This window comes from Nanorana parkeri, unplaced genomic scaffold, assembly GCF_000935625.1.
Source record: "Nanorana parkeri isolate BGI_ZX_2015 unplaced genomic scaffold, ASM93562v1 scaffold402, whole genome shotgun sequence".
Taxonomy (NCBI): domain Eukaryota; kingdom Metazoa; phylum Chordata; class Amphibia; order Anura; family Dicroglossidae; genus Nanorana; species Nanorana parkeri.
The window spans coordinates 1,243,882-1,264,061 of record NW_017306670.1 but is presented as its reverse complement, the minus strand read 5'-3'; the positions used below and the strand labels follow the sequence as shown (position 1 = coordinate 1,264,061).

The window sequence follows — 20,180 nt, the reverse complement described above, 5'->3', positions numbered from 1 at the left end:
TATATGTATTAAAATGTGTATTTATATCCTTCCCTCTGCAGAGGCTTCAACTCAGTGAAGATGTGGCAGGAGCTACTTTCATGGCTGCTGGCAGTTCTGCACCAGAGCTCTTTACATCTGTCATAGGTATGATATTGTCTAATGATGTATGTTTAAAAGATAAAAATCATATAGTCATTGGCTACCTCATCCATAGTCAGGGGCAAAGTTATCGTCTCTATTTCCCCTAACCCAATAAGATACTTTCCAAGAATAAAACTGTAGTCCCCGGAGGAAACCCACGCAAGCACAGGGGGAACATGCAAACTCCTCGCAGATAGCAATCTGGGCTGGATTTGAACCGGCAGAAATGCTAACCACTACACCACTGTTGGATAGAATGGGGAAGAATCAGAACCCTTGTTGGGTTTGCTATCTGGGGCTCTGTTCGAGGGATTTCCCCTCACTTACTGTTATGGTGACAACAGCTTCACTAGGCATAAAGTGTAGTAGAATCTGTAAAACAGAAATACAAAGCTGATAAATGTTCTAGCGCTTTTGATACTCTAGGAAAAAAAATATTTCTGTCTTTGTTGCTGTTATAGAGTGAGGGGAAATCTTGCTAAGGAAAGCTAGTAAAGTTTGGTTTTGATATTCACTTGAACATAAACAAGAGGGGCTCAAAAGAGCTGGTATTTTTACGATTTAAAACTGAGCTCCAGGCAAACTGCTAAATATTGAGATGAAATACGTACAGTATATGAGAGTGTTTCTACCTGCCATGGGATTTTCTATTTCTGTCTATCCAATCCTTAGATGTCCACAGCTTTGCCACACAACATAGTTCTGTCTGGCTGGGGACCTGAGCTTTCTTTGCTACAGTTGCACTTTCAAGTACAGGTCTTCTCCCCATCCCCTCCTTGAGACTGGATAGTGAAATACTAAGCAGAAAACAAATGAGCTCAGCTATCTGTCACTCTGCTGTCTCCACCTATTAGCAATCTCCTTATGCTGCGTCACACTTAATTGGCTCCTTATGCTACTTTTCTTTCCTCTTGATACCAAGTCAAAATTAGATACGTATTTATCAGTTCTTAGGCCCGGTTCACACCAAAGCGTTTCGTCGTACATTTTTTCCACACTGAAACGAATCCAACATAAAATTCCATGTATTCCTATGGGGGCCGTTCACACTAACATGCTTAATCGCGTAGAAATATACTTCTGGTGTTTGAAATAGTCCCTGAGCTTCTTTTGTGGCACACATCAGCCCGTTTTGCTCCATAGACTTCAATGTAAATGCGCTGAGCTTATTTGTGCATTTTTATAGCGCGTTTTTGCAGCTGAGACTGCTTTTTATTGGACAACTGTAAAACGAGCTGAAAACGCTACTTGAAACGCTATTGCTTATGACAGAAAAACGCTTGTAAAATGTGCAGGAACAAGCATCCAAAATGCGATAAAAAAACAAGTGTAAAGCGTGCTGAAATGCTGTTGCCTTGGTGTGAATGGGCTAAAATAGTAACATAGTAAGGTTAAATAAAGATCAAAGTCCATCCACTTCAACCTATGTATGTAAGTATGTGTGTGTGTCTATATTTATCTTGCTCCAACACTTCCCTTTCCCTGTAGATTCTGCGAAAAAAGAAACTCATCCGGAAGTTTCTTGAATTTATCAATGTTATCAGCAGGCACCACTGCCTGTGCTAGGGAATTCCAAACTTTCACTACTCTCACAGTGAAATACCCCCTACGATTTCTAAGATTGAACCTCTCTCTTCTAACCTCCTGTTGTGTCTCAATACAGTTTTGGGATTAATCAGTTTGTTCTTAATACTGTGGTCCCCATTGATGATTTTGAAGACTGCAATAAGGTCCCCTCTTAATCGCCTCTTTTCTCAGGTGAATAAATTAAGAATTTGAATTTGAATTTTTCAACATTAAATCGCATTTGCCATCTTGTAGCCCATGCTTCAATTTTGCTTAGGTCCTGTTGTAGTGCGAATATCTTTTGTTCAAAGTTTACTGCTCTGCAGAATTTAGTATCATCCAGAAAAAAACAAAGTCCAATCTCTATGTTGTGGATGGATAAGATGAGAAGGATTGGTCCCAGGAGTGAACCCTGTGGCACCCCACTCCCCACCCTTGCCCAATTAGCAAATTACCCATTTATCACTACCCTCTGGGTCCATCCTTTTAACCATTTTTTCCCCCGTTGTACATACAATTTCATCTGCACCTAGAGACCTTAGTTTATGGATAAAACCAGTGGTTCTCAACCTTTCTAGGGCCGGGACCCCTTGGTAACATTTGCCAAGTTGTGGTGACCCCCAACGGAGCACTGGAATTAGTAAGGCACTGGACTTGGGACTAAAATTAAAAGCACACTCACAAGAATACAAGCCCTCCCCAGCCCCTGCTACCTGCTTCCCTGCTCTGTTTCCATGCAGCCTTCTCGCCCCAGCACTGCTTAGACACCCGCCTCCTGCAGAGCTCACATTGTATGGGAGGCAGGAGGACAGCAGCGGCTGTGAATAGAAAAGCACTGCTGTACACACTCCCCGGCCACTAGATGTCGCTGCAGCGGCCAGGGAGTGTGTACATCGGCACTTTTATATTCACAGTCTCTGTTGTCCTCCCACTGACTGACACTGACACTGCTGCGCTAGGAGGAGACTGAGGAGCCTTTCACCTAGTGCAGCAGAAGTGGAAGCTGCGATCCCCTCAACAATGAGTTGCGACCCACTTTTGGGTCATGACCCACAGGTTGAGAACCGCTGGATTAAACGTTTGTGAGGTACTGTGTCGAATGCTTTAGCAAAGTCCAGATATACCACGTCTACTAATATTCCTTTGTTTAATTTAGTACTTACTTCCTCATAAAATGTTAATAGATTGGTCTGGCAAGAACGGCCCTTCATGAAACCACGTTGGTTACCACTTATGATACCAGTTTTATTTGCAAATTCCTGCATGTAGTCCTGTATCATGCCTTCAAATATTTTAGATACCATTGATGTTAGGCTGACAGGCCTGTAGTTTCCCGGCGCACTTCTTTCCCCCCTTGTTGAATATTGGTACTACAGTTGCTCTCCTCCAATGAGCCTGGACCAATGAGCCTGTCATTATACTGTCCATAAACATTTTGTAAAAGGGTCTGGCTATGACTTGACTAAGTTCCTTAGTACTCTCGGATGTAACCCATCTGGTCCTGGTGATTTGTTTACATGTAATCTTTCTAATCTCTGTATTACTCTACTCTCCATTAGCCACAGAGATATGTTAAAACTGGTACTACTATCTCCGCAGCTGATGCCCTCATCAATGCCCTTGCCCGTCTTGTCTGTAAAGACAGAAGAAAAGAATGCATTTAACATGTTCGCTTTCTTACTGTCCCTGGTAGCCGACCTACCCTCATCATCATTTATGGTGCCTATATGTTCCATATGTACCTTCTTACTATTTATATGTTTAAATAATTCCTTGGGGTTCTTTTTGCTTACTAATGCTATGTGATCTTCAAATTCTACTTTTGCTGCCCTGATTGCTTTTTTACATATTTTGTTGCATTCCTTGTATATTTTGAATGCCGATGCTGACCCCTCTCATTTATATTTTTTGAAGGACTTATCCCTCTCTCTTATGTGTTGTTTGACCTTGCCTATTAACCACCCTGGTTTCATTTTTGCTTTTCTGAATTTAGTTGTAAATGGAATGCACTGGCCAATTTGGTTATTCAAGATTTCCTTGAAAACTCTCCATTTCTCCTCTGTGTTCCTATTCAGGAATATTTCATCCCACTTTATGTCACATAGTAGGCCTCTTAGTTTATTAAAGTTAGCTTTTCTACAATTGAGTCTTCTTGTATTACCTACATGCCTGTGTTTTCCTCAGTTTACCGTAGCTAGCTTGTCCCTGACTTCCACATCTGAAATCAGCTCTGTGTTATTTGTAATTAATAAATCTAAAAATGCATGTTCCCTCCTCAGGGTTTCCTCCAATTGTCCCATGATTGTTCAATAAGTGACGGGCCCTTCTAGAGTTTGCTGTTTCATTTGTCCAATCTATAGCAGGATAATTAAAGTCCCCCATTATGATGACATTGCCTTTCCTTCCCACTATTTCTAATTGTGACAATATATGAGTCTCCTCCTCCTCAGTATTTGGTGGCATGTAGCATATTCCCACTAGTAGTTTCCCTTTCTTATCCTTAATTTCTATATCCGAGTGTCATTCAGGCACTCAGTCACTCCGATCCGATCCCCAGTTTAGCTCCCGCTCCCCCTCCTGCACATGTCTGCAGGACCAGATGCTGCTCTTCTCTGCTTTCCGCTTCCATTCAGACGCCAGCCAGCTTCCGTTCAATCATTGTCAAGGGGGTCTTAGATCTGCTGGCTATATTAGGTTCTTTTTCCAGGCTTTATTCCTTTATTTGCACCTGGTGATCCTGCCAATAAAATACTTCCTATCCTAGAGTGACAACGCTCACTCACTGTACTGTATCTATGGAGGTGATGGCATTAACGTGCATCCACTTCTTTTTGTTAGATTGAGTTCTTCCCTGAGAAGTTGATTCAGTAATAGTCATAAAAGCCCACATGACCACTTTATTTTAAGTTTATGTTTGTTTTTTAATCTTTTAATATGCATACATTTTAATACTTTTACAGTTGGAACTCTTGCACGATGATGGTGGAACAACAGGCATACGTTCATAGAGGACTGTACATGCCCATCACAACCCTTATCCATTGACTGGGACAATCCCATTAAAATACCTACTTCCACTACATAGTAGTAACAGTCATTTTGAGTTGGTGCTCCAAAATTAACGCTAATTTTATTCCTGTCCACTCCAATGGCAGAGAGTTGGGCTAAGGCATATAGCAAATAATAAGGGGTTTATTCCAGGAACTTCATATACTTGTTATTGCCATCTAGGTGCACTGTGTAAACAACATCCGTCCATCTATATGCCAGACAGAACTTTTGTAAATTAACTCCTAAAAATTTACCAAGTTCCAGCTGCTGTCAGAGTATGATTGAATGGCCCAATACTCCCAATTAGCGCTCCATTTTTGGTGCGCTTTATTTTTTTCTTTTTTAATCAGAGCTTCTGTAGTGCTTGTAGTATAAAACCATACATTTGAGGTTCCTTCAAAGGCTTCTATTTCTATTCAGAATAGGACCCATGCTCTTTCCAAACGTTTATTATTCCTAATCTCTTTAGCCATTCTCGACATGGACCTTTCATAGGTTTTGTCAAAAACATAATAAGCACCGCAAACCAAGAAGGGAACACACTGAAACTCATTTCCACAATGTTTTGTTTAATTGGAAAGAATTCCTTTTATTCAGTACCATAAAAATGATTCTGAAAGGATTGAAATGGGTGAATGAAAGCAAGAGGAAGGTTTCCAAAATATCAGTATGTACACAATTAAAAATAAACACACTATGCCTGCATACTATTTGGTCTATGTCAGATGATTCAGGGAACATGCCTAAAAACAGTGCTGCTCTTAAACTACAGCCAAACCTTTTATTTATTTATTTTTTGTCTTTAGTCCTCTTTTGGATCAAAGGAGTATATTTAATTATGTACTCCTGTGACCTAAAAATAGCAGATAGCTACTGCCCACTATATGCTGACAGCACAGAACCGCGCTGCAGCTGGGAAAGATCCTGACAGTGTTGTCAGGATCTATCCCACTGCCTGATTGACAGCTGGCTCTGCCTCTCCAGAGCCAGAGCCAGCTCAGCCTACCCCCTCCCCTGTCTAACCCTCCACTGAGAGCTGGATGAACAGAGAGGGGATGGGTGAGTCACTGCGGGGAGTGATAATAGACAGTCACTATTCTCTGCAGGGAGAAGACCATTCATTGACCGATCAGCGGTTTGTGATCACTCAGTTCTCGATCTATAGAGCCGACATGTGACACCTGCAGAGAGTACATTTTACTCTCCCAATACTTCTCCTCTAAATGTACATTTAGCCTTTTCCTTTTTTTCCCTCACTGAAATGCCTCTGATTTTATCTAATAAATAGTACAATAGATTATATGGTGTCTACAGAGCTACATTTAAACAAGGTCTACATGTGTGTTGCATTACTGCTTGAAATGAATCTTTAAAGCAGATATTACATAGATTAATACTCTGTAGCTCAGTAGGTGTGTGTGTGTGGGGGGTAGCTGGAGCTCCACTTTCAGTGATATCTGGTCAAAAAATACAATTATAGGAATGATGTTAGTGTAAAAAAATTGACTGGCATCTACTTTAAAAAATATAATATAGGTGTGTGATCCATTATCCCTTTAGGGATCTGCGGGATAAGGAATACTTTATTAAAGCAAACTTGTACTTTGCCCATGCAACTTAATAGGTTTGTTTTAAGTAGGAAGGGTGTGGAGAGCAAAATGTCCTTCAAGGCTTTCCCCCCACCACATACTTTGCTCCCCAAAAGATCCTGCTAAGGACCCTCTATCTGCCTTCACCAGGCAGTTTTTGGAACTGATAAGTGACTGACAAGACACCAATCACTGCATTGGGGGAAGGCAGGAGAGAGTGTCAGATGCAACTCCATACCTAGAGGTACTGGGTTTTCTTCATATGTTATGTGCTTCTTACCCTCCCTGCTGCTCTAAGGCAACTCTGTTACTTTGCACTTAAAGTGCAAGGTCACTTGAATTACATTTTCTTCTTTATGACCTGTGTTATATAGTGAGGTTGATAGGTGTTTGAGGGTATTATATGGATATTAGCTGGTCTCGAAATGGGAAGTATGCCAAATTATAAATTGGTAATGGTAAATTGGACTTTGTACTTCATGCAAGGCCTGCTCATTCACTGAGGGTGCCCTTCCCTGTCTTAATCAGCTGGACAAAAATGTCAAAAAAACCTCCCTTCCGTTCTGGAGAATGTGGCAGCACCATCCTTCTAATGAGATCCCAGGGAATTCAGATAGCCCCAAACCTCACACAGTACAGTAGCGTCAACATTTTCGCCACTAGGAATTCCCTGGAAAGGATGGTGGTGTCACCCTCACCAAGGCTTAAGTGAGGGTAAGGTAAATATATTAACTAACTGTTCCCTACAGGTGTTTTTTGACATTTTTGTTTAACAAATTAAGATGAGGGATGCCCTCTGTAAACTAGCAGACCTGGTGTGGAAGGTCTGCTTCAAGGGGTTTCTACAGACCCTCATTTTAGACCAGCATTTTTCTCTATCCACATAAGATGTAGAACTTTTGTTTGTTTCACTGTGGCTAGGCTGAAACAATCGTTCTAATAAATGTTAATATGATGAGCCAACTATTTAAAGAGGAGCTCAATTTAAATAACTGGAAAACCTAAAGCACAAGATCACTTTTCAATTACTCTTTATGGGTTCCCCCACCCTCTCTTATGTAATATGACCCCAAACAGACCTCAGATGCAGAGTGGATCTACTTTCTAATCCAGGCAGTGTTTACAGTTTTCTTTTTTTGCCAGGTACTAACAACTGGTTATATAGAGATGCGTAGGAGAGTCAGCGGCATTCTCTGACATGCTGGCTAGAGATCATAGAACACAACAAAAATCTGTGTAGCATTTGGAGGGAAATAGCACTGAAGCTAATGGAAGATAGAGGAGGACTAGAAAAACTTAATGTGAACACATCCCGAGGACCAAATAACTTGCACCCAAGGGTAATTAAAGAGCTAAGTACGATAATAGCGAAGGCCATTGTTCCTAATTTTTAAGGACTCCGTACTCTCTGGGGAGGTACCAGCTGATTGACGTGAAGCAACTGTTGTACCAATATTTAGAAAAGGCTTGAGATGCGTACCTGGGAATTATAGACCGGTCAGCTTAACATCAATAGTATTCAAGTTATTTGAGGATATGATAAAGGACCGTATTCATGAATATGCTTAAGGGCATGATATCATAATTGACAACCAACATGGCTTAAGGAAAGGCCCTCCATGTCAAACCAACCTATTAGCGTTCTATGAGGAGGTGAGTGGCAACCCAGATGGGGGGAAAGCCAGTGGACATTGTGTACCTTGATTTTGCAAACGCATTCAATACGGTACCTCATTAACGTTAAATTTACAAGCTTCACTCCTTGGGCATTGATGAAATGGTGTGTACTAGAATAGAGAACTGGCTAAGTGAACATGTGCAGAAAGTAACAATAAATGGCTCATTTTCCGAATGTTCCTTGGTTGGCAGTGGCGTGCCCCAAGGTTCTGTCTGGGCCTGATATTAATAGCGACATTTTAGTTTTTGCTGACGATACCAACATTTGTAGGGTAAGACATAGATCTTACGGTATAAGACATAGCAATATTATAGGAAGATCTGGATAAAATAGGTGTGTGGACATCTATATGGCAGATGAAGTTTAATATTGATAAGTGTAAGGTTATGCATTTTGGAGTTAAAAATACTCATGCAAGCTACTCATTAATGGGCGGGGTGGAAAAAAATTTGGGAGTCCTATCGGACAGCCGCCTTAGTAACAGCATTCAATGCCAGGCAGCAGTGAAGAAGGCAAGCAGGGTACTATCATGCCTAAAAAAGGGAATGTACTCTAAGGACAAATCCGTTATTCCGTGCCTTTACAAAACACTGGTTCATCCACATCTCATCCAGAGAAGGGCAACAAAGCTAATAAAGGAGTTAGAGGACCTAAACTATGAGGGAAGACTGCATGCATTAAACTTGTGCACTCTTGAAAAGAGGAGACATGATATTAATGTACAAATTGTTTAATGGTGATGGGATAATCAGTAATAAGGTCAGAGGCCACCATCTGAAACTGGCAAAGAAAAGGTTTATTCCTAAACTGCGAAGAGGATTCTTTGCTGCGAGAGCTGTTAAATTGTGGAACTCCCTTCCACAGCAGTGGTTTCAGCTGAGTATGGAATCATTTGAGAATTGTCTAGATACTTTTCTCAGAGAGCCAGATATACAGAGGTAAAGGTAAGCTTAGTAACTCAAACACACACAAACACAACCACAAAGGTTGAACCTGTGGATTCGATGGACCTGTGTCTTTATTCAACCTTAACAACTATGTAACTATGTAACTATGATGTGTCCTGTTTAATGAGTGAATTCATTATCATATTTTGACTTTTCTTACAGGAGTATTCATCACAAAAGGAGATGTTGGGGTTGGAACCATTGTTGGCTCCGCTGTATTTAACATTCTCTGTATTATTGGAGTGTGTGGACTGTTTGCAGGACAGGTAGGATTTATTTTAATCTTCTTGAAGTGACAGTGTACAATTTTAAAAATGTATTTGCAGGCCTGAAAGACCATAGCTATACAAGGAAAACAGAAGAGCTCCATGTGACAGGAAACATTGCTTTGCTTGTCATTGATGTATATATAATGGAATATTTCTATAATGTTTTCATGATAGAATATAGAGCCAGTATACTAACAACAAACTGGCTAAAATCAAGTATGCTCATTTGTATTACAGTAAGATTAATGAATTGGTGCACAGTATAGAATAATAATACCATAGGCATGAAATATTATTAAAATGTCCCTAAATATAAGTAATCTCCATATAATTTCAAGAGATTTCCATAGATTTTAAACTAATAACCACTGTGAAGATAAAGTGAAACAATCCACTCTTCAAAAGTGCCAAAGTGTTTCTTCTCCGCATACAACAGTGATAATCCCCCTGCGTGAAACAAACTCACCAAATAGCATTGACCTTTTATGCAATAAGAAGGTTAAATAGAGATCACTTCAATTTCCTCCACTTGCAGGAATAATGGTGTCCTTTCTCCAATGTTACTTCCCTACATAGGCATCCATAAAGAAGAGGCAAAAAGAGACAATCCCATATTGTAAAATTGTCTTTTATTAAGAAAATGTCAAACAAATCAGTGTCACTCATGGAAATCGGTACTCAGCCCAGCACTCTGAATCAAAGCATGTTGTTTCTAATAGGATGTTGTACAACTTGTATATCCACCATGGTGCGTGCAGCAAAGCTATATTTATGTGGGCACATGCAGATATTGTGTTGCCAGGACTCTCAAGATATGTCTAATTCAAGGCACCAGTGTCTACCAAATGCTTAAAGGGAAACTAAAGCTGCAATTTTAATAGTTTATTTTCAGTTCGAAGAGACTCTGTATGACTTCTCCGCAGTGTCGCTGGCTAGAGCATCCCAGGTTGCTAAGAGTTGGGTGGGGAGATGTGTTTGGCCCTTACACATCTCCTCACCAAGCTCTTAGCAACCTGGGACACTCTGGCTGGAAGGGGAATGTACTGCACACATTGTGGAGCAGAGTCATGCTGCTTTGCCTGCTGCTCTCCCACGTGACCCACAGAGATGCCGTCTGGGGCAACAGCCTTAGGCTGCCTCATTATAGAGTCGACCCTGCTTTTAAAATCTCTTCCCCTGCCTGTTAGCATTTTTTTTCTAATTGTACACTGACTACTGAGCTCTGTGTACAATCTGTGAGATGCTAGGAGTTAGAGGCGGGTGCCAGGACACCGTAAATTCTGTGCGCATGCCCATAGACAAGAAAGAAGACTCAGGACCCAAGCAAAAACCGGAAGGAAGTGGCAGTGGTGGCAATGCAGTGACAAGGAAGAACATGAACCTTGCAAAGCTAGAGGAAAGCACTTTAGGAAGTACATATGTGCTCGTTATCGTGAGAGTACTGGGGGTTTCAAAATAGATCTGTTGGTTATAGCAGCTAATCACATGTTAAAAAAAATAAATCTAAGGCTAACATCACAATAAAGTAAAATTGAGAAATTTTACCTGCTGACTATTGTATTCTGACAGCCAAAGCATGCGGCTGCCAAAATACCGAGACAGTGAGTGCAGCTGATTGGCTGAAAGCTGACTGACATTTTCCACCTGGCTCATTCAACAAAAGACAATGGAAAAATCTACTTTTCAGCAGGGTCATCCACAGATCAAATTTCAACCAATTCAGCAGAAACTAACCACAATTTGATCCATGTATGACCAGCTTTACACTTCACTCTGCAAAACATTGTACCCAGAGCATCTTATAGCAAACAAAAGACACCAACTGAACTTTACACATCCTATGAGCACAAGTTTCCTTGAACATTATCATGTTGAGGTTCTCAGAGCTGGATAGTAACATGGGTGTCATTTAATATTTCCATACTGTATAAATAAGGTAGTTTGAGATCCATTTCTCTGTGCTGTGTGTCAATAAATGAGTGTCATTTCTAAACTGGCTGATCTTCTTCTGGCTTTTATGTTTTCTCTTTGTTGTTGTGCATGCTTTTCTACTTTATGTCTATTTTCTAATACCCTTTAATCTTCAACTGCATTCTATTACATTTTCACATCTAATGGCATAAGCCTGTGGTCTTTTTCAACCAGGCATTCATTTATATCAAATATTAGCTCTGTCATATAAGATTTCCATCTCTACATTTTATTTTGGAGAATTTTCTTTTGTACATTTTCTACTTCTATATAGGAAAATACTTTATTTGTATTTATAAGCACTGTTATTTCAATGACTTTTTCATATATTGTATTATTTTACATAGACATAGAAAGAGCAACTTTAGCAATTAGGCAAATATAGGTGGGCAGGGGATATTGCAAGCTGACTGACGTCGAGGGTTTGGTCAAAAGTGGTGCTGGATCTGATGTTTTTTTTAGATCCAGCTGATGTGAAGAATTGCCAGCTAGTGATGTAGGAATAGCAGTTGTTACTAAACTAGGGTTACCCTCAATCAGTTGAAGGACCTTCAGGCAAATTAGAAAAGATGCTTGAAATAGAATGAATTGATGACACATTTAGTTGCATATGATTGTCTTTTATTATAAATTGATAGCCAGCTCATTTCACGGGTAACATAATTCCCCCCTTCTTCAGGGCTGAAGTGTGTAAATAGGAGATATACCGTATGTACAGAAATACGTTGTGTATATACAGTACTGTGCACATTTTTTAGGCAGGTGTGAAAAATGCTGTAAAGTAAGGATGCTTCCAGAAATAAAAGTATTTGTTTATTTTTATCAATTAACAAAATGGAAAGTAAATGAACAGAGGAGAAATTCAAATCAAATCAATATTTGGTGTGACTACCCTTTGTCTTCAAAACAGCATCAATTATTCTAGTACACTTGTACACAGTTTTTGAAGGCAGGTAGGTTGTCCCAAACATCTTGGCGAACTAACCACAGATCTTGTGTGGATGTAGGCTGCCTCAAATCATTCTGTCTCTTCATGTAATCCCAGACAGACTCCATGATGCTGTGGTCAGGGCCCTGTGGGGGCCAAACTTCCAGGACTCCTTGTTCTTCTTTATGCTGAAGATCTTAACGACATTGGCTGTATGTTTGGGGTTGGCGTGATGGATGTGTATCTATATATAGATAGGTTGGCATGATGAATGGTATATACAGTATATATATACCGTATATACTCGAGTATAAGCCGAGTTTTTCAGCCCATTTTTTGTGCTGAAAAATGCCCCCCTCGGCTTATACTCGAGTCAGCGTCTCGATCACTGAGGAAAGTGAGTACGCTGGTCAGGTTTCTTCTTACTTACCTCGCCGAGCGTCACGTCACTGCTGCTCCGGTGGGCGGCGCTCCGAGCGGGGTCATCTGACAGTCTCCGGGTCCTAATTTAGGTGGCCGGAGACTGCCAGATGACCCTGTTTATTGAAATTAAGATATATCTGGTTAAAAGACCTTTGTGACACTGTTCTTATTCTTTATATGATGTTTGTGCTTCTATTTGACTTTTAATATTTTCCTTACACAGAGGTTTGAATGGACTCTGTGTTACTGAGTAAAAGAAAGGGGATACAAAATGAATTACACATCAAAGCCCATTTGTATTATTTTCCCTTTCATCTGCTTTTTACAGTCGCATGCAGTAAACTGTAAACACCGCAATGGGTCTAAATTTGAAGGGAATGCATTGTGGTTTTTTGTTTGCTTTATTGTGGTCAGGATTAAAATTCACATTTCAAAAAAATCTTTTTTTTACTCTGGTAAATGTGGAAATTTCCTCTTTATCCGTATTTGCTTTTCCAAAAAAGCAACTTGTTTTCAGAGCTCAGTAGCTCAAGCTGGAATATACACATATTATTGAAAAAGTCAGTGCAGTGACTCCACTGCCTCCTGCCTTTTCTTTACAGTCTGCTCAGTTAAAAGGATCAATCAGAGATAGAGAGGCCACAGCTTATGTTGTGTTCTCTCTTTTGAAATGTCATAATGCTTATGAATCCATTGTCATAGGCACACCCTGTATTAAATATTTATTTTTAAGGAAAGATTTGACATAAATAGTAATAGATTTCAGTGTAACTGAAAATTAAAAAATAAGCAGTATTCTGAGATCCTTTTTAAAACATAGCTCCAGGTATATATTTTTTTTTTCAATACATTTTTCAGGCATTGCTAAAAAAACAACAACACAGCTCTAGCCTCAATACTTGCCCTATATCCTTATCCTATAGGATATCCTTACCCTATATCCTCACTTTCCCAAGGGCTTTCTGCCACTGGATGGTGCTGCTGTTTCATCCAGCATCATTCAACCCGCTCCCTATGAGCCCAGGGTGTCAAGGACCCACCTCTTGGGGGGTAGGCGATCCAGTTTCCCTGGGCTCACAGGAGAATGCTGCAGAGAACACCACCACCTCAGGATTATTATGGAAGTTTCTTATTATTAGATATTGCAGAGAGTCAATAATTTTAATTAGCTGACCCTGGTCAGATGACTTGAATTACATTAGAAGATAAGCAAGGAAGCACAGCCTGCAAATGTAATAATGAAAATATGGCTGCCCATATGTTCATATATATCAAAATATACATAGAAATAAATATCTTTTTTAAACACATATTGATGATATTATTTACATAAACTGATCACTTTCACACGTATATCTAGAAACATGGAAAATATGTATTTTCTCTTTGGAGTTTTTCTGTTTTCCTTTTCTTTTACATATGAATTATAACTGTAAATAAAAGTTAATCACATTTCATATTGGTTATCTATTTAACTATATACTTGTAAAATATGTCCTTAATATCCTGACAAACACAGCACCAAATAATTTGAATATATCATTCCATAAACTCTATAGGAATTTCATAAAAAATGAATTTAATATCCCGCCAGCATTGTTTATTGGAGAGATTAAGATTTTTTCTTCTGTTTAGTGCTTCCATAAGGCTATCTTGCATGAGGCCTAATCTTTTAAGCTTTAATTTCACTGACAGAAAGTAAATCAGACTTGTGCTGTCACTGTCCACTGCTTGTGTGATTACATTTCAGTGATTTCTGTATTTATTCAGGGCTTAACCTGTTGCGTTTATTACTGAACTGAAACAACAGAAATAAAGAGAAATGCGGGATCTTTTATAAAAATCATAAAATGATGAAGAATCAGACCCTTTTATCAGATCTTTAGCAATATTACTGCTTTATGAAAGGTAAAGACTGAGAGGCTGATTTATGACAGAGAGAGAAAGTGATTACTGCTATTCAATTTTTCTGTTATACTTCCTAGTATTTGTCAGTATCCCAGCCTATATTTTGTGGCCCATTCATAAAAAACAGGACAAGGTATTGAGCATTCTGGTACTTCCCTATGGCTAATACAGCAGAGAGAACTCCATGACTGGCAGAGAGCTGACATGTGACTTTGACATGTCTTCTGACTTGATTTTCCTCCCGACTTTTCTTTTTGTTTTTTTTTACAACTACCGTTTGGTTTTGTCAAACCTTGTAGTAAGCTTCAGACTTTCGAAGGCAGCAGAGTGGAATGCAAATTTGTAAAGCACATATCAGTGCTTTATAACTGTACAGAGTTGCTTTTTTTAAGCAGTATGGCCGTGGTATGGCTATAACACTGTTTTTTAAATGTATCCCTAAGTGTATCCAGAAACTGAATTTCAGCATTGGATGGACACACACGAGATGGAGGCATTGCCAACTTCTTGAAGAAAACCTGTGCTAAGAGAACACGGAGACTGCTCCTTTTAATGCGAACAATCACCTAGAGGTATCTGCTATACATATAAGGGTCAGTCTGTGACACAAGCTTGCTATAAGCATGTGAGCTGTGCTTCACAAGAGGATCTGATTAAGAGGGATCTCCTTCTAAAACATGTTAAACCATTTTTATTGGAGACTGTGCAGATCATGTACTCTCTGCTTTACCGTTGTTCAATTTATGGAGAAATTCATCATCTTTGGAAAGGTTTAGAGCTACTACAGTCGTGATGACAGGCAATGATGGTTGTATGCTTCTAAATACATATTGTTCATTTTTTATTTAATGAAACTGACCTCACTCACTACACAATATGAGCACTCTGGTGTGTTTGGTAAAGTATGGTTGAGATGTCTACAGTCTATTTTGAGAGCTGTGAAGTGTATGTGAGTTCAGGGTCTTTCTCAATTACACTGAAGAAACGGCTGGTTGTAAATCCTTTGTGGTCTTAGACACCACGGGAGTGATGTGAAAAACAATTTATTTTGGACACATTTCAAAATACTAGTTTTACTTTATTTTTTTTAGAAATGTGCTATATAATTATTCTGTACTCCACTGCAATCACAGCTTGTGCTACATATGCTTTAAAATACGTCATATACCTTGTCAAGTGACTTGGAGACCCACAGCTACCAGCCACCCACAAAATTCTGACCCGATCACCATTTAGGCATGTTAAGGTGTGCCATTGCTTCTCACTTTCTCCATCCTCACTTGTCTATTGACATAAACAAGAACATTCGGTTCAGCAAAACATACCTGTTCATTGGCCCATTGCCCAATCATGGTGCCTAAACGCAGTTAGGTCATGCATGTAAACTTGACTACCCTTATAGGCTATAAAATTGACATTTCACTGGTTGCTTAGGGCAATAAATACATTAGTCTAATCCTTTAGATAATAGAATACACCTGTTTTAATAATTTTACTACTATTGAACTTTCCTGTTCTGTGTTGTTATACATCTGGCAGCCATTTAGACATTAGGATACTTTATAACAGGTCATTTCCTCTCTGCTTGTTTACCTTTTTGTTAATTGCCACTCTGAGGCTCCCACAACTCTCTCCTCGGCACTTAATCCTAATAGAGCTTTAATATGCGCCTTTTGGTTTCAGACCTGAAACAAAAATATGTCTTATTATTTCCTCCCTGCTGATCTATGACAGCTCATTTCACTACATAAATATAACAAGGGTTTTCTTGGCTTGCATCAGTAGTGTAAAATAAGTAGCAATTACTACCTCTGTAGCATTGTCTTCTGTGATCAGATCATGAAAGAGCCATCCTCACAAAGCATGGCCATGTAGCGAATTGTTTCTGTGCAGGAGGCTAATGAATATATTGCTGTTTTTCGTTACTTGGCAATTTTTATTCCCAGAACCAGCTTGGAGGGCGTTATAAGGCTTAAAGAGGTCAACACCCAAAACAATGGGGGTTTCATTCACACCCAGCGCCATGATAATTAGCTAGAATAGGTGACCCTTAAAATGAGCCATTTTACACTTTTCATAGTTCAAAAGGTAAAGAAACATTATCTCAGTTTGCAACACATTAAAAAGATTGTAATGCTATATTGGACATCAACATTTTCAAAACAAGTATATTTTTGACTGTAGCGTAATTCCCACAAATACATTATGATTAAGGCTAGGTTCACAGTAGGGCGATCCATGAACGTGCGGCAATTGTGTCACAGAATCGCACACCACCGCTAATGCGCTGGCGGCACCATTATTTGCTAATGCCACCCCAGTCGCGCCAGGCAGATAGCACAGTTTCCTGCCTTGATACCACCCGTGCAAACGCGCACGATCGTGGTTGAATAAACCACGCGGTGCGTGTCGCAAAAAGAGGTACATGTAACTTTTTTCAGCGATTGACGCACGGATATAACCCCATTGAAATCAGTGGGGCCGCGCAGCAATCGCTGTGTGCAATTGTTGACGATCACATGGTCCCGGGACGCGCTTCCCGGGATCGACGATATCTGAACCTAGCCTTAAAGGGTAACTTGCGCAAACTGTTTTTCCTTGATAATATCCACTTTGAACCAAACAAAATCTAAATAATGTAAGCCAACACAGCTGGAATATCTCAGAATTCTAATAAAGCCAAAACTCAGCCACACCCTAAGTTTTGATGTCATAATGGAGCCTGGGGAAAGGCTGCTGGCCAGGAGGTGCAGATCTGTCTGAAACCTGGAAAGTGTCAACTTGCTGATCCACTGATGGTAGGTACAGTATATAGGAGGTGCAAAATGGCTGCTGTACCTCTGTGTTTGCTGTTTAATGTGAGCCAGACAGATGTTATTTTAAAAAATGCCTGTACCAAATATCACTCTAGCAAACAGGATAAGTTAAAGTGACACTAAACTCTGGAGTTAAACCTTAAATGCATTCAAGTACCCTAATTATTAATAAAAATGCATCTTATTTGTGTATCACTCAGCTGTAGATTCTCAAATCATCTCTGACTTGGTGCTGACACTGTCCTTCCTTCTGGAGGGTGGCTACTTTTGTTCCCCATAGTCCCTGTGTGTGTTGTAAAGTAGCCACTGCTCCAAGCTCTCTCCTTTGATGGAATAAAATCTCACGTTTAGTTTACTAATTTGCATTGAAGTTATTGTCTATCACAGGAGCAAGCTTGGAACGGTGGCTACTGTACAACACAAGCAATACACAAATAAGCTACATTTTTGTTAATAGTTATGGTACTTCAATGCATTTTTAAGATTTAACTCCAGAGTTTAGTGTCACTTTAAGTGAAGGCAATCAGTGTGTTTCAGAACAGCACAGGAAACCCAATATCTGAGGAATTCTGTTTATACAAATACTTACAGCTGTTTTTAAAGATGAATTTTGCCTCATCTGCCTTGGCTCACTACTGGTCAGTTATAATGCCCATCATAGCTGTGGAACAACAGTGAGGTACAAAAGCAGGTTGGACCAATATTGACTTTACAACCTAACTGCTTACCAAGGAAATCTACACTATATGGCTTAAAGGATGTGAACACCTAACCATCACACCTGTATGAGCTTGTTGTACATTCCATTCTAAAACCAAGAGTAATAATGAGTTGTCTCCCCCTTTGCATCTATGACTGCCTCCACCCTGGGAGCCAGACGAATAGCCGATGAATAGCCCTGGGAATAAATAATAGCTTTCTGGGATGTCCAATGCCTAGCAGTTGTAAGGCACAGAAATAGTGGGAAATAGGAATCTGTAGCTGGGGGAATGCCATGTAGAAGAGGGGCCTACAAGTGATCATAGGTCAATAAGGTGACAGTGAAAATTCAATTGAAGGTAATGCTGGATCAATGGGAACCTCACTCTTTCAATGTAAGGCAGTTTATTATTCACTATTGCAGTCATCTTGGTATTATTCATCCACATGATTTTTGAAGTAACCTTGTGCGGGTTCAAGTAATGTGTGACCCCATCTGTTTGCCGAAGTTGGGAAAGTGTATTGATTATTTTATCTGAAGTTGGAAAAGTGTATAGATTATTAGATAGCTATTCGTCCATAGCACATGGACGGTTGGACAAGTCCACCAGCTATAGTAGAAGGTGCGTATATCCGTGCAGCCAGATGTGTGACCCCATCTGTTTGCCGAAGTTGGGAAAGTGTATTGATTATTTTATCTGAAGTTGGAAAAGTGTATAGATTATTAGATAGCTATTCGTCCATAGCACATGGACGGTTGGACAAGTCCACCAGCTATAGTAGAAGGTGCAGCCTCTGAAACATTTCGGTAAGGACTCTAGATTATACTTGACTACGCGAGCTGGTACTATGTACCACAGTGAAAGCTGTTTATAATTTGTTTCCAGGGCATTTACATTGGGGGAAACTGGTTTTCACTGTCTGCAATTATTGAAATCAGTCATTCTCTTCCAAGTGTCTATTAAGTCCCATCTCCCATTTAGATGCATATGTAGAAAGAACAGAGTTTCAAGGAGTCAAGAGAGAATGGTGAAGTGCCGCTGATATGGGGGTCCTTAAGGCATTTAGATTTGAATAGTAAGGAAAGGACGTATTGTGGTGGCAAACCTAGTTGTATTCATTATATAATGTTTTACATATAGATATCTAATATTTCAGATTGGGGGAGCTTAAATCATTCCCTCAGTGACTAAAAACTTTTGACACATGAAAAAAAAGGATGATACTTAATCAATTGTTGTGATAAATGGAGGAATAATAAGGCCACTGCATATTTAATATTATCTTGGAGCTTGAGGGAGTATGCAGTGACCGAATCACTGTGATCTTTGAGCAAAATTAAAAGAAGGTTGCCTACTTGTGAAGGGTAAATGTCCAGTGATTCTGCACTGACCCATAAAGGGATGTCTTGGGTAGCATGATACTTCATTAGTTGAGCTAACTGTGAGTTATAGTAATACTTAGTAATGTGTGGAACACCAAGACCTCCAGAGAGTTTCGGTAAAAATAAAGTGCCATGGGGAAGCTTGGTCTACGGTAGTTCCTTACATAACCATCAAATTCTTCTTGAATTGCATTAAGAGCGTAAGGCCTCATTCACACTGCTAAGAGCCGGCCCGTTACAGATCCGTGCGACGTGCATGGCCGTATCGGGCTGCTCCCAGGAAGGACAGGTGCCGTGTGTGATTGTACGCAGCAGCCTGTTCTTCTCTATGGGAGCACACGGCCGTACGCTCACCTGAGCTGCATGTCTGTGCGGGTGCAGTTGTCTGTACTCGTATGCAGGCGGGAAGGATCCTGTCTGCGTTCGAGCACGGAGCCCCGCACGGATGTGAACTTCGGGTGAGCGTACAGCTGCGTACTCCCATAGAGAAGAACAGGCTGCTGCATACAATCACACGCAGCACCTGTCCTTCCCGGGAGCAGCCCGCCACACGCCACACGGAGCCGGCTCTTAGCATTGTGAATGAGGCCTAAGAGGGAATGGGATTTTTTTTTTCTTTAAATGTGCTATTCATTTTTATCTTGTTATTTTAGACTGGAGTTTCACTTTAACTCGTACTGACAGTACTTGGGTGCACCTTAATACCAGTACCCATTTAACTGAATTAAAGAAAATTGTGACATGTACAGTATGTCAACATTCCAATTTGAAATTTTGACCTAACGGAATTTATTCTCATCTGCCCTGGCCCTGGCATAACACAGTCTG

General features: G+C 40.0%; 1 protein-coding gene across 1 annotated transcript in view; it reads left to right on the top strand.

Moving 5' to 3' along the window:
• Window positions 1–20,180, top strand: part of LOC108789509 (sodium/potassium/calcium exchanger 3-like) — an 82,299-nt gene that overhangs the window by 12,048 nt on the left and 50,071 nt on the right. The window contains exons 4-5 of the mRNA XM_018559543.1: window positions 42–126; window positions 9,117–9,220. Coding sequence (XP_018415045.1) covers window positions 42–126; window positions 9,117–9,220 — 189 coding nt within the window. The remainder of the gene's footprint in view (window positions 1–41; window positions 127–9,116; window positions 9,221–20,180) is intronic.